Source organism: Hyperolius riggenbachi, chromosome 9, assembly GCF_040937935.1.
Source record: "Hyperolius riggenbachi isolate aHypRig1 chromosome 9, aHypRig1.pri, whole genome shotgun sequence".
NCBI classification, from domain to species: domain Eukaryota; kingdom Metazoa; phylum Chordata; class Amphibia; order Anura; family Hyperoliidae; genus Hyperolius; species Hyperolius riggenbachi.
The window spans coordinates 284,724,066-284,739,722 of NC_090654.1; the positions used below are offsets into that span (position 1 = coordinate 284,724,066).

The 15,657-nt window shown below is 45.7% G+C and overlaps 1 protein-coding gene across 1 annotated transcript in view; it reads left to right on the top strand.

Annotated features, from left to right (window-relative positions):
* The window catches only part of DYNC1H1 (dynein cytoplasmic 1 heavy chain 1), a 148,790-nt gene that overhangs the window by 58,394 nt on the left and 74,739 nt on the right, over positions 1–15,657 (top strand). The window contains exons 28-36 of the mRNA XM_068254710.1: positions 2,374–2,474; positions 2,572–2,731; positions 4,547–4,787; positions 5,550–5,733; positions 7,333–7,545; positions 9,304–9,542; positions 9,627–9,783; positions 11,835–12,062; positions 14,446–14,676. Coding sequence (XP_068110811.1) covers positions 2,374–2,474; positions 2,572–2,731; positions 4,547–4,787; positions 5,550–5,733; positions 7,333–7,545; positions 9,304–9,542; positions 9,627–9,783; positions 11,835–12,062; positions 14,446–14,676 — 1,754 coding nt within the window. The remainder of the gene's footprint in view (positions 1–2,373; positions 2,475–2,571; positions 2,732–4,546; positions 4,788–5,549; positions 5,734–7,332; positions 7,546–9,303; positions 9,543–9,626; positions 9,784–11,834; positions 12,063–14,445; positions 14,677–15,657) is intronic.

Consider the following 15,657-nt stretch of genomic DNA (forward strand, 5'->3'; position numbering starts at 1 on the left):
GCAGCCACTAGAGCGCACTCAGTAGGCAGTAGCAGTGTTAAGGAGACTTGCCCAAGAAACTCCTTACTGAATAGGTGCTGGCTTACTGAACAGGCAGAGCCGAGATTTGAACCCAGGTCTCCTGAGGCAGAGCCCATTACACTATCCAGCCACTTATAGATTTGTAATAGTTACTGCCAGTTCCCTATAATGAAATGAACTAACGGTGGAGAATACTACTCTATAAAGCAGGGCTGTGGAGTTGGAGTCGCGGAGTCGGAGTCGAAGCAAGTTTAAGTACCGAGAGTTGGAGTCGGTGATTTCATAAACTTCGGAGTCGGATGATTTTGTACAAAATCCACAGCCCTGGTAAGTATTAAGGTCCGTACACACGCCGTACTGGAGGCAATGACGGGTCCGTACAGACGCCGTACTGGAGGCAATGACGGGTCCGTCGTCACCTCCCGCTGGGTGGGCGTTCCAGCGACAGTCCGGCGTGTGTACAGTCTGTTGGCGGACTGATACGGCTGTTTACGGCGGATCGCTCGGAAATAGCCCTATCAGTCTGCAGACAGACTGTACACACGCCGGACTGTCGCTGGAACACCCACCCATCGGAAGGTGACGACGGACCCGTCGTTGCCTGCAGTCCGGCGTGTGTACGGACCTTTAGACTAAGGAGTCGGAGCCATTTTGGGTACCTGGAGCCGGTGGTTTCATAAACTGAGGAGTCAGAAGATTTTTGTACCGACTCCACAGCCCTGCTATAAAGCATCAGTTCTCCTAGGGTTGGTCAGATGGGCACTCGGCCACTGTCATACCAACAAATATGTATTTGTAGTATCAGACATACCCAATTAAAAAATTAATCTTAGGTGAGAATCTTTCTAAATAAACCTGTATACTTGAAGTTAAATACAAAGAATATACAATCCGCATTCAAATAAAGGTGTTAAAAAGCAATGGTCATCTGAGTACATAAAGTTAGTCCTACGTCACCATCTATAGAGTTAAGCGGAGCCATTAATATATAGGATGTTTCTATGTCTTTACTGAGCTTTCTGAGCCCATATTTGTACACAGTGTTTGAGTATATGAGACCCGCATCATTTTTGAGGGTTTTCTGATGGCTAGATGTGTGTTGGCACGTCTCGCTGTCTAAGCTTCACCATAAATTTTGAGCCAACATTGAATACCCAGACTACAGGTGCACTCGCTGTATTCTGGAAGTTACTTTGGTAAGGAAAAAAAATACTTTAAGGTTTATATCAATTCACACCAAAGAAACCTACTGCAATTTTAAAGGGGCACTATGGTGGAAAATTTAAAATCTGTGCAAACAGAGAGAAATAAGTACATTTTTTTTTCCAGAGTAAAATGAGTCATAAATTACTTTTCTCCTATGTTGCTGTCACTTACAGTAGGTAGTAGAAATCTGACAGAAGCGACAGGTTTTGGATTAGTACATCTCTTCATGGGGGAATTATCTGGGATTTATTTATTTTCAAAAGCATTTAGTGAATGGCAGGTGCTCTGTCCAACTGCCAAAAAACTGTAGCGAGCAGGGAAGCTGGCCAGCATCCTTGTTCAAATCCTTTTTAGGGAATATCTTTATAAAGAATTCAAGCCTTGCTGAGAATCCCCTATGAAGAGATGGACTGGTCCAAAACCTGTTGCTTCTGTCAGATTTCTACTACCTACTGTAAGTGACAACAACATAGGAGAAAAGTAATTTATGGCTCATTTTACTCTGGAAAAAACATACTTCTTATTTGTCTATATTTGCACATATGTTAAATTTTAAAATGTTTCTACATAATGCCCCTTTAAACATGAACCGTTCAAGAATTCACCTGATAAAGACACGATTCCCACACAGTTAGGGCCCATTCACACTTAGAAACACAACGGCAGCGATTTTTTTTTTCCGGAGTTTTGCGGGAGTGATTTTTCCACGATTTCACACGGAAAAATCACTGGACAGTGCATCGATTTCTCCACGATCGCGTTTAGCGCTTCTATAGCACTAAAACGCGAAAATGAAATGATGGTGCAGGCTACGCGAAAATGAAAATGGTGCAGGCTATGAGTTTGCATTTTGTGATTTGCAGCGATTAGTGCAAATCGCCCAAGTAATGGGCCCATAGACTTTTGTTACACTAGCGCTTTCAAAAGTGTTTGATCGTGTTGCTGAAATTGCTGACAAAACGCTTGTGTAAATGGGGCCTCAGGGTTAGGGCTGGCTATTTCCACACCTTTGTATAAATCAAATTATACAATGCTATGACATTTGAAAAAATACAAATCGTAAAGAAAAAAATCCATATTTCTCACATGTTCATGTACATTGTATTTCCCAGTTAGCTTGTTAACCTAGGTTTCTCCTCTTATCAGGTCCTGCCGGTACCGGAAAAACCGAGTCTGTCAAGGCCCTTGGACACCAGCTGGGCCGCTTTGTGCTCGTCTTCAACTGCGATGAAACCTTTGACTTCCAAGTGAGTTTGGTTTATAACATTGATGCAACTTTTACCTTTGGTCATATTTCTTATCGTTGTTGTTGTAATGTATCATGCTTTGTCATCTTCTGTTTAGGCGATGGGCCGTATTTTTGTGGGCCTGTGTCAGGTCGGAGCTTGGGGCTGCTTTGATGAGTTCAACAGATTGGAGGAGCGCATGCTGTCTGCAGTGTCTCAGCAAGTCCAGTGCATCCAGGAGGCTCTGCGAGAACATTCCAATCCCAACAGAGACAGGAGTAAGAGCTCCCCACCACACTCTTCCCTCTTGTTCCTCAAGCCCACAAACAGTGCATGTTTTGTATGAAGCCACAGAGGTAGTTACTGTATTTTTTGGACTATAAGACTCACTTTTTCTCCCCTAAAAGTGTGTGTGTGTGGGGGGGGGGGGGAGTCACTGCGTCTTATAGTCCAAATACAGGGATTTGCTGACTTGTGAACGCCTGCCAATACGAACCTCCAACTCGCCACAATGTCAGGGACTCCCTGTACTGCGCCCATGCAGAGGCGAATACAGGGGGACAAACTGAGGACACAGAGGGGCATAGAGGAGGACACAAGGACAGAGGCAGACACATGGGGGACAAAGAACACAAGGGGGACAGAGGAGGACACAGGGAGACACAAGAAGTACAAGGGGGCATAAGGTACAAAGGTGGCACAAGCCACAAGATGTCCCTTCACCATGGATGCACCAGGTTAAGTGTATATATATTTTTCCCCCTGGTTTTTGTCCTCTAAATCTAGCTGCGTCTTATGGCCAGGAGCGTCTTATAGTACGAAAAATACGGTAATTATCTCAGCTGCTACACTAATGACCTCACCTGTGATTGTGTGTGGTTTCCTGCAAAACGTACGGTTGGTGGGCCTTGAGGACATGGTTTAGGAGCTCTGGCTATAGGGGACGGGGGCACTAGACATAGGGAACTGTAAAGGGGAGGGGGACACTAGACACCAGGGAGCTGTGTAGGGGATAGATGAGGAGCCATTAGACACCAGGGAACTGTAGGAGAGAGAGGGAGGCCACTTGACAAAAGAACTGTGTAGATGAGAATGGGGGAGCCATTAGACCTGCAAGCTTTATCACTGAGGGAGGTGGCCACTAGACATTGAGGTTGCCCACGATTAGGTGCCACTGTTCAGTTTTGGCCCACTTTGTAGTTGAGTTTGACACCCCTGGTTTGCACCTATAGGTACTGGAGGACAAGTGGCTGGAAAGTGCACTGGTTAAGGGCACCGCCTTTGAGTTGGAGAGCAGGGTTCGAATCCTGGCTAGGGGTCAGTACCTATTCAGTAATGAGTCCTTGGACAAGACTCCCTAACACTGCAGGGTGGCCTCTTGAGCGCATCCCAGTGGCTGCAGCACTTGAGCGCTTTTGAGTCCGACAGGAGAAAAGCGCTACACTGTTTGGATTATTATTATTATTCTGATTAAGTGATCCAAACGTCTAATTCTTGCTTTAGGCAGGAATCACACTTACCAAAATTGTGACCGTTTTCCCACACTTTTTCGATGCAGAAAAAAAATACTGGCCGTGCTGTTATCGCACAACGCTTGCAATTCCCTTTTGCCGACAGTCAGCTACTCTCTGCTAGCTGTTTGCCAACATCGCAGAAGCATCCGTGGAAAAAATGCTGCTGTTTTGCTGCAGACCTAAGTGAAAAAATCCCAGTTTTTCAGGTCATATAATTCTCTTTTTTGTATAGCGCTTTTCGCCTGTCGGACTCGAAGCACTTGCAAGGCAGCCACTAGAGCGCACTCAGTAGGTAGTAGCAGTGTTAGGGAGCATTGCCCAAGAACTCCTTACTAAATAGGTGCTTGCTTACTGAATAGGAAGAGCCGAGATTTGAACCCAGGTCTCCTGTGTCAGAGCCCTTAACCATTACTTTCCAGCCACTATATGACCACTGATGCCTGGGGGATGTGGATGAAATGGGATCCGGTATTTGGGGCTCTGAGTACGGCATTCATGAATCTGTGGGTACGGTTATCCTTCAGCTTGTCAGGGTTACTTGGCATTTGTGGTAATTTGCATTTCCTTCTCCTCCATTAGGTCTCACGATCACCTGTGAACTGCTGAACAAGCAAGTGAAGGTCAGCCCCGACATGGCCGTCTTCATCACGATGAACCCCGGATACGCTGGAAGATCCAACCTGCCAGACAACTTGAAGAAGCTGTTCCGCAGTTTGGCCATGACCAAACCCGACCGGCAGCTGATTGCTCAGGTCATGTTGTACTCTCAAGGCTTCCGGACAGCAGAGGTGCTCGCCAACAAGATTGTGCCATTCTTCAAGTGAGTGACATGGCATTGTGGTTAAATCCTTGGAACAAAAGGGAGCCGGGGGGGGGGGGGGGGGGGCTGTGGGCTGGGGTTTGCTTTGGGTTGAATTGTTTTGGATTTTGACCCTATTAGAAACATTAAAAAGAGGGCCCTGCCCTTGAGAGCGTTTAATCTAGAGGGAAATTTAAGTGTCACTACTACAGAACAGCCCTTTTGGAAATGTGAAATAATTTTGACTGGATTTTAGTTTTAAAAACGTAAAAGGGAACCTAAAGATAGTTTAAAAAAAAAAAAAGTTTCCCTTAACTGGGGCTCCTGCCAGCCGCCCTTTGCCTGCGTTAGTCCCCAACGATCCTCCGGTCCCCCCCGCCATGGCGCAGTTTTGGTATCGCCGACTTGCAAGTCGACATCCACTGCGCCTATGTGGCCCTGGCCGCACTCATCCTCGCTCGGCTCCCAGCGGCTGGTGCGTCCTGCACAGGTGCAGTACAGGAAAACCTCGTACTGCACCTGCACAGGACGCTACCCTGCGCTGGAAGTGCGAACGAGGACGCGAGCGGCCAGGGTTACGCAGTGGCGGGTGACTGTCAGTCACCGAAAAAACCTGCGGCGGAGGATCGTTGAGGACCAGCGCAGGGGGCTGGCAGGAGCTCCAGTTAAGTGACACTTACTTTTTTTTTTTTTTTTTTTTTATATAACCATCTTAATGATTCCTTTTAATAAAATTAGCTGTAGCTAATGTATAACCTCAATCTATTCTTGTGTTTCCCATAGACTGTGTGACGAGCAGTTGTCATCTCAGAGCCATTATGACTTCGGTCTGCGAGCTCTGAAGAGCGTCTTGGTGAGCGCCGGCAACGTCAAGAGAGAGCGCATCCAGAAGATCAAGAAGGAAAAAGAGGAGCGTGGCGAGGCCACTGACGAAGGGGCAGTCGCAGAAAACCTGCCAGAGCAAGAGGTAAGATTAAGAATCTCTGGTATTTCTAACCTAAACAAATTCAAAGAATGGAACATTGTCGAGCAGACTTATTTGGCCTTGTGGGTGGAGATGGTGCATCTTGTTGGGTTAGGTGTTTGAGGTCAGCCCTAGCACATGGGAAATTTCTGGAGTTTAGGAGTCCAAAGCCAGATTATAAGAAAATCTGTGTTTAGCGTTTGCGGTAGTGTTTGCATCCGCGTTAAGAAATGTTTTTGGTAATAAAAACGAGACCACTACAGTGCTTTCATCCGCGACTTGTGCTTACTAGTAATTGCTAGTGGTTCTAAAAGCACATCGCTACTGAAAGCCTATGGGCATGATCCCACAGGAGCGATTGCAAAGAGTGATTTTATAAGGGATCAAAATCGCTTTTGAGTGTTTTGTAAATGTGTCCTAGGCCTAAGGACCCTTTCCCACTAAATTGCGATAGCATTTCTTTTTATTTCCACTCCTAAGGACACCTGACGTGGTCTGGTGCTTGTACTTCCTGCTCATACAGTTCTAAGCACCAGGGCTGTGGAGTCTGAGTCGAGGAGGTGGAGCAATTTTTAGGTACGGTGATTTCATAAACTGACGAGTCGGAGTCTGATAATTTTTTTGGGACAAAATCCACAGCCCTGATAAGTATTAAACTAAGGAGTCGGAGGAATTTTGGTTACCTGGAGTTTGAGTCGGAGATGGAAGATTTTTGTACTGACTTCACAGCCCTGCTATGCACACTAGGTGTTCCTATGTAAGGGGACCTGATTCATATCATTCACGGATTTATTTTTTATGTAGGTATTCATTTATGCTGGCTTTGCACCTTGTCTTTTAGTTTTAGTTTTTGTTTGGTTTATCACACTTATTATGCATATGATTTGTTCAAGTTGCACAGGTCACTGGTGTTATCATTACTAATTCTTATACCACAGTGTATTTTAGTACCTGATGAGGATATTATTATTTATTGAATTACTTTGTTGAGCCCTTATTGTTTAGCACCGGCTGCTGCACTTTCGACATCAGCCATATGCCTTTCTGTTTCCCATTTCCCTGGTTTTAGTGTGTTGCACATTGTCCTATAAAATATTTTACATTTGTGCAATTTAGTGCGATATCCTGGTTCTTTTGTTCATTTGATGCCTGTTACTGGGACTATCCAGACGCACAATTTGCCTATAATAATAATTTTGAGCTCCTTTAATTTTGCCTTGGTCCGTCAGGTGTTCAGTGCAATGGCAGTACGTTTGCGATTTCCGACAGGAAGAAAAAACTTGGCCGAAAATAGTTTGAATAGCCTAACTGCAAAAAATGCAATGGGCTAGCGGTTGTGATTCTGAAAAAAAACAACTTGCTGTAGTGGAAAAACGGCAACATGATTCACATGTTAATCGCAGTGCCGTTCCTATCTGCAAAACACGAGCCGTCTGAATTTTGGATTAAAACAAAGTGGAAAAAGGGCCCGGGGGGTTGGTTTAAGAAGTGATTATGTCACCTGATATATTTTTTATCAACACTGTGTCACTGCTTTGTGCAAATGTATGAATATCGACAACATTGCTATGTAGTGATCATTACTTTGCTTTTCATGTGCAGATCCTCATCCAGAGCGTCTGTGAGACCATGGTGCCCAAGCTGGTGGCAGAAGACATCCCGCTCCTGTTCTCTCTGCTCTCCGACGTCTTCCCTGGCGTCCAGTACCACCGCGGAGAGATGACCGCACTGCGGGAGGAGCTGAAAAAGGTCTGCCAGGAGATGTACTTGACCTACGGAGATGGAGAGGAAGTCGGTGGCATGTGGGTGGAGAAGGTAACTCGTTGAATTAAAAAAAAAATAAATAAAAAAAATTAAAATCTGCACATTGGAGTTTGCTAACAATTATGAAATCCAATCCACGTCTTCAAATGGCCAGTGGACCTGCACCACCTGTGTTAAATCGCTGTACTGGTAACGACCTTAACAATATGTGCACAACACCAGTACCCCAAAGAGGTCCAAAAAGAGAGATTGGGTTTGGGAGGAAACAGGGAGCCCAATTTAGTGCAGTATTGTTGGTCACAGGTGTAGTTGTGTAATTAGAATGTCAATCGTACTCACAAGGCTGGGTTGCATCTAGGCAACCACTTTGAATCGCATGTCGGGAAGTACCGTCCCCACTCGGCCTTGCGTCGACTTGATGGTGGTCGCAGCTCCTTGTAAAAAAAAAACACCTTCCAAGGTGGTAACCCCTAATCAGGGGTGAGCATAGACAGGAGGAAGTAGGCGCCCAAAATACTCTTGCGGTAGGGTATACAAGATAGACGTTTACACATTTCTATAAGGCACAGTACTCGACCTGATGAAGCGGGTTATGCCGTGAAATGCGTCATTTTAAGTGCCCAATAAATTCTTTTAAACAAAATTGATGGACTACGGTTTAAGGTTGGACCATTTTATCACCTATTATCGAATATATAGAGCTGACACTATTGTAATATCTTTGTACCCTACGGCAAGAGTACTTTTGGCACCTCATACTTCCTCCTGTCAAAAAAAAAGAGATGGCACCACCTAATATATGTTGAAAAAGTAAAAAAAAAAAAATTATTACATATCCAGAAATATCAATAATGTATATTATATGTTAACACTTAGAGACTCTGAAGCGAGTCTCAATTCTCTTTTTTAACCTATATTAATGTTAAGCCCCATAACCCCAGCTAAACCGCTGCTATCCTGCTGCAAAACGAGGGGTTAATACCCCCCAAATCCCCTCTCCTACCTCCGGGGAGCGCTTCCTGCTTGAGGCGGAGCTACAGCCATAAGCTCTGCATCAAGCGCGTCAATCCCGGCTGATCACCGCCTCTCTCCCGCCCCTCTAATCTGCCTTCACAGAGAGGGGCGGGGGAGAGGCGGAGATCCGCGCGGCGATTGACGCACATGGAGGCAGAGCTACTGCTTATAGCTCTGCCTCCAGGAAGTGCAAAAGTCGTGTATTTTGCTTGGGGGGATTTGGGGGGTATTAGAGACTCGCTTCAGAGTCTCTTTAAAGTGCGTTATAACCACCTGCCTGCATAATGACATATTTTCAAGTACAAAGTGCATGCTCCAATAATCAAGGACACTAAACACTTATGCTATATGATGGTAAATCTGGTCATGCAGTTCCAATAGGACCCTGCCCTGACCATAGAGCCTTGTTCTAAGATATTACAAAGTGAACACTGAGTGCTTCTCCATATTAAGGGTAAATAACCCAGCCAGAAAAAGCAAAAATTGTCCATGCAAAACTAATAATAAACATAGGCTAGCATGAACTAGTGTACCATGGGATGCAACTGCATAAATGGACAAGTGTGCACCTAGCATAAGGTGCAATAGTTATGAGCAAGATGCTTAGCCCCAGAGTAAGCTGAAAGTCACTGACACGGAGTGTCTGGAGGAGCAGGGGTAGCTCTACTTCAAATTGGTCTCTAAGAGCACCTTTGTGCTATTTACTATATAGAATATACAGTATTTTCAGTAATTCAGTTCTAGGAAAGCATGGCTTCTTCTGTTTGTCCATTAATTGCATATCTCCTCTTGTAGGTTCTTCAGCTTTACCAGATCACCCAGATCAATCATGGCCTGATGATGGTTGGCCCATCTGGCAGCGGCAAGAGCATGGCCTGGAGAGTCCTGCTCAAAGCGCTGGAGAGACTGGAAGGTGTCGAAGGCGTTGCACACATCATCGACCCGAAAGCCATCAGCAAGGACCATCTGTACGGAACCCTGGATCCAAACACCAGAGAATGGACTGACGGGCTGTTCACCCACGTCCTCAGAAAGTGAGCGCTTACAACAAATAAAGAAACCTTAAACTTGGACTGTTTCTATTTTACTTTATGACATGAATGTCTGTTTTTTTTCAGGATCATTGACAATGTCCGAGGAGAGCTGCAGAAACGTCAGTGGATCATCTTCGATGGCGATGTGGATCCCGAGTGGGTTGAGAACTTGAATTCCGTCTTGGACGACAACAAGCTGCTGACTCTTCCCAATGGAGAGCGTTTGAGCCTCCCACCAAATGTAATTATACATAAACAGATAGGATCCAATCACTTGTGTTTTGACATATTGGCCAGCATTCGCAAAGGGCTGTTTGATTTATTTATTTTTTTAAGACCCTTTTTTTCCCCACAATTAACAAAGATTTTCACAGGTGCGGTAGAAGTTCTGTGATTTACCCAAAAAATGGGCTTAAATTCACAAAAACCTGTTCGGTAACAGCAGAAGAGTAGAGTTGTCTTTGTGCTGTTCCGTGCAGTGACTGCATTTCAATAGCAAAGGCATCCCAACATCCCTTTATACATGTTTGTTATACTGCCTCTGCTCCCTCTGAATATGTCTATGTATCTTAACTTTTTATTTAATTGCCACAGTCTAGATGAACTTACAGGCGACATTACACATGCCATGCTTAGGTGATTTCCCCACTAGCTCCCCCTCGTCTTCAAACAGGATCCTAAAGGGTTAAACGTCCAAAGAGCTGCAGTGGAAACCTAATTTGTGCGGTTCTCTCTCCTCCACTGCTTGGGATGGGGGGGGGGGGGGGTAGGAAAGCTCAACCCTCCCGAGAAGGTGTCGCATCTTACCAGCAAGGAGACAGGGGCTGTTATTATTGGCTCTCTGCTCCTTTCAGTCATGGGATATGCACTCTGAAGCATTGCGGAACCTGGTTTTCGACACGTGCTGCCGGTAATCACGATGATCAATGAGATGCAAATTTTTCCGAAAATATGCAAATTTATGCAGTTTGAAAACGAACCAATCAAAATAGTTTGGTCCATTTACAAGCGGCATATATTTGCATAAGAATTTGCAAAAATTTGCATTAACTTGAAAAAATGTGCATATCTGTGATCATACCTAATCACCACACGTTTCTGGGCTTTACCGCATGCTCAGATCTTTGTGAATTGACATCTGCTGGCATTTATTGAGGTGTTTACTGTACAAGTCGGTAATTTTCTTCACTGCTCTGTAATTTCATTGCCATGCAGAAACAACATTAGTGAATTGACTTTTCACTAAATGATTGTTAAAATCAGCTGTTTTCTGCATTACCGCATGCGGTAAAGCTTTGCAAATGCTGCCCTAGTGTTGGTGTCCGAATCTACGTTCTCCTTATCGGCAAAACCAGATAATGCCATACACACCAGTACAGCACCTGTGAGAGAGTGGAGAAAGTTGCGGGGTTGCGAGCCAAGATGAGCTCAGAGAGTTACGGGGTTGCGTTTCACGGGAATCATCTGAGTCTCTCATTAAAGAGACTCTGAAGCGAGAATAAATCTCGCTTCAGAGCTCATAGTTAGCAGGGGCACGTGTGTCCCTGCTAAACCGCCGCTATCCCGCCGCTAAACGGGGGTCCCATCACCCCCAAACCCCCCACTGCGACACTTGGTCGCTCCTGGAGGCAGGGCTAACTGCTGCAGCCCTGCCTCCATTCGCGTCAATCAGCCGCGCATCGCCGCCTCTCCCCCGCCCCTCTCAGTGAAGGAAGACTGAGAGGGGCGGGGGAGAGGCGGAGGTATGAGTCTAATAGAGGCGCGTGGGGCAGGGCTGCGGCGGTTAGCCCTGCCCCAACCAGGAAGCGCTCCCCGCTGCACGGAGGGGGATTTGGGGGTCAAGCCGAGGGTTAGCGGCGGTTTAGCAGGGGCACACGTGCCCCTGCTATATATGAGGTCTGAAGCGAGATTTATTCTCGCTTCAGACTCTCTTTAAGCAAGCCGTGAACAGTATGCGAGAGAAACCCCTTCTCTCCAACCTTCACCCACCCCCACTCCCCCACCACCACCATGACCCTTTTCACTAGCTTGGGTGCTGATGAGCGGTAATGAACATAATTCAGGATTGCGAATGCGGAACCCTGAATTCAAAGTATAGTTCTTGATGCCCACGGCTTCCAAAACTCCAACTTTATTGCATCAACATAAGTAAAAGCTGTATGGCAGCTACGGCCCACTGTTTCGGGCGTCTAGCCCTCTTAACTTGAATTCAAGCACCAACACTGCAGACCGCATGGGTTGACACCATCGTACTCTTTGGATCTGGAACTAACGCTCTGCTTTCCTTTGTAGGTGCGGATCATGTTCGAGGTGCAGGACCTGAAGTACGCCACTCTAGCTACAGTGTCCAGATGTGGGATGGTCTGGTTCAGCGAGGATGTCCTGAGCACCGACATGATCTTCAACAACTTCCTGGCTCGCATGCGCAGCATTAATCTGGATGAGGGAGAAGATGAGGCCCAGCGTATGAGGAAGGGCTTGGAGGACGAAGGGGATGAATCTGCTTCTCCTATGCTACAGGTACAGTGCTGCTGTCTTGGCATACTGTCAGTGTAGTAAATGTCTAAGGTCGGAGCAGAGCTCTGCCAGAGGGTTCAGTGAAAGCCTGTGCAGACAGCCATGAATATTACGGGACCATCTTTAGTCCTGTCAGGTGTAGCTCTGCGTAATGTTTGTTTCTGAGAATTCTGAAGCCAGTACAGATTATACCTGGTTCCCTAGAATGCTCTGGGAGGAGAATTACGCATAACTATAAACAGCCTAGGCTAAGCTTCACTGTGGGCGGAGTTGCATACAATGTATAGCTATATATAGCTAGAGGAAGTATTTATGATGCTGAAACCTGGAAAGTTACTGTAAAATCGGGTATCCTGGATAATTTACTGCATTCTACTATATTCTCAAACTGGCTGGCAGTCTCATGTGGATGTTTCAGTAAACTGAGAGCATGTTTTTTTTTTTTTTTTTTTTTTTTTGGGGGGGGGGGGGGGGGGGGGTTGTGCAGGTAAATGTGGGACAGTCTTGCACTGTATGTAGCACCCCGTGCCTAGAGCTTTTTTGTAAATAAGGAGAAAACAGTTTCAAGCATTTTCCATCTTTACTGCCTCTGACTGAAGCCGATCCTGATGTCCTTTCCTCCCTTAGGGCTGGAACCCACAAGAGCGGTTTTGTGAGAATTTCTGGAGCGATTCAAAACGCTAGCGTTTTGCAAAAACGCTCAGCTAATGTTAATGGATGGGGCAACTTCCACTGGAGCGTTTGCAATTCCTCAAATCTCAAACGCAGGACATGCAGCATTTTGGGAGCGTTAGCACTTCAATTTAAGTATATGAACGCTGGCTTAATCGCTCATTAAAACCTGCATGGAGAGATTTTGCTAGCGTTTTAACCTTACCACACACTGTAACAAAATTAAAATTTATTGAAAGTACCAATCAGACTTTAAAACACTAATCGCTAATCGCTACACAACCGCTGGCAAATTGATACACTTTGTAAAATCCCTTCCTAAAACGCTCATGAAACCGCTGACAAACTGCTCATACAAAATGCTAGCGCTTGCGATTAGCGATTTGCGTTATGCAGTGGGTTCCAGGCCTTACACTTTTTTTTTTTTTTCTCTCTTCTAGAAACTGCATTGTCATGTTTAGCTTGCTTTGTAAATGTGAGCACAGCATAGATCGTGTTTCAGCAGCTTCACACTGCCAATCCATGTGGAGCAGGAATGTGGGAAGGAAGATGACAATCTTTCATCTCCCCAGCAATGTAGCAAATAGAGGCAGGCTGACTGAGATAATGTTTAGGGCTGGCTCACATTGGGCTCTTTACCGCGTTTACGTCCGCTATCGCGATTCGGCAGCCCAAATCTAGCGATTGTGCCAGGTTTCAGCGCAATTTTTTTGCTTGCGATTCCCATTCAATAGAACGCGAGTCAGTGTATTTGAACGTGGAACAGAGGCGCCAACAGGATAAAAATTCGTAAAACCTTTAAAAATGCTTGGAGGAAGTGGTGGGCTTGCCTCCCAAAAGCAAACAAGAATTCCTGTTTGTATAAATTAACACATTTATTTATATAGTACCCCAAACAGAAATGCAACGCGTTTCGCAGGTCAAGCCCGCTTCATCAGGCAACGGGCTTGACCTGCGAAACGCGTTGCATTTCTGTTTGGGGTACTATATAAATAAATGTGTTAATTTATACAAACAGGAATTCTTGTTTGCTTTTGGGAGGCAAGCCCACCACTTCCTCCAAGCATTTTTAAAGGTTTTACGAATTTTTATCCTGTTGGCGCCTCTGTTCCACGTTCAAATACACTGTGTCCACTCCTGGTGGAAGGGAGTACCACCCTCTTTCTCTTGCTTCAGAGAGCGACTTCTTAGTCCTGAGTGAGGACAGGCAAAATCTCCTCACCTGCCTTTCTAGTGGTTGCCTGTGTGGTAACCCATGTTTGTGAGTATATTTCTCGTACATCAACATTTGCTCATATCATCTTAACATACTGCACCATATCGGGCTCTCGGTTTCTCTTTTTGCGAGTTAGAGCAATCGCCCCCGAAACGCTGCATGAAGCGCATTTGCAATTAATTGAAATCGCAACCGCTGCAGTGTGCATGTGTTAATAAGGATACATTGTAGCAATGCTTTGCTAGTCGGCAGCGATCAGCAAAGCGCTGAAGAATCGCTCCAATGTGAACCAGCCCTTGTTGCAGCAGAAACATTTATGATTATATTGCAATGCTTGCAATGCAGGCTCAGGTTGTAGACTACATAATAAACACAGAGCAAGTGGGTAAATGGAATTTGATTTTATGGCTGACAATCTACTTTAATGTTTGAGGGCAGGCTGTAGTTTGTTTTGGGTATTTTCTTATTTTTACATGTATACATTTTTTGTTCTTTCAGATCCAGCGAGATGCAGCAACGGTCCTGCAGCCCTATTTCACGTCCAACGGATTGGTCATCAAAGCCCTGGAGCATGCCTTCAAGCTGGAGCACATCATGGACCTGACCCGCCTGCGGTGCCTGGGCTCTCTCTTCTCCATGATGCACCAGGCCTGCCGCAACATCGCCCAGTACAACGCCAACCACCCGGACTTCCCGATGCCCATCGAGCAGCTGGAGCGCTACATACAGGTGATCCGCTCATGGCTGCAGTGTAAAGGTGCCCAATAATGGCGCAATATTGTCTTCCGATGCCATCTTTCAATCAGATTTTTACAGAAAATCATGCAGTACGTGGATTCAATTGTTGTAGAATCTGCAGTTGTACCGCCTGTGCAGTAGAGAGTACCCGATTGTGCTCGGCTATTTCCAACCAGAGCAAAAGCAGAGCGGCGCTAGTGTGCCTGTGCCAGGCCACTTCTGTTTTTAGGTTTCCAAGGCTGCCAGCGCTAGTTCGGGTAGGCTGAGGACCACGGGGGGGGGGGGGGGAAACCTCATTAGGATCCAGAGGCTAAGCCCCCTCCCCAGGTAAGTATGTTTTCATTGTCCTCTGCCGCTGGGCTCCATTCTTCTGCAGTCTTCCCCAGTACTCTGGTCCAGGGGCACGCAGCCGGACCGCACAAGCACAGTGCAGCCCGACTGAAGCGACTGGACACTATTACCGAGGAAGTTTGTAGAAGATCGGAGCCTCTCAGGAGGATGGCGAGGGAGTACATGGAGCTGGAGGAAGCCCCAGGTAACTATAAATGCTGCTTTTTAAAGCAAACCTTAACTGAAAATTAAAAGTCAAAATAACCATACACACGTCATACTAGCCTCCCGTGTCTAATACTCAATCTCTTTCTCCTCTCCTGCGTCCCATTTGTCCAATGTGATCAGTGGAATTCTCCGTCTTCCATTTTGAAAATGGCCATCACTTCATAACCGCTTTCTGGTCAGCACACTGCTGCACTGTAATATCACCCACTTGAGCGATAGAGAAACATGGACATTACCTTGCTCATCAGTTGTCGTTTCAGTTACAAATGACAGCAACTGATATATAACTGTCAGCAGCTGATATATTTCAGTTCTAACAAAATTTTGTCAGAACTGTAAGGAATCACTGTTAGAAGCAAATGGTGAGCTTCTGAGAGGAACGAACAGCGAGGTAAGCGTGTCATATTCATTTAC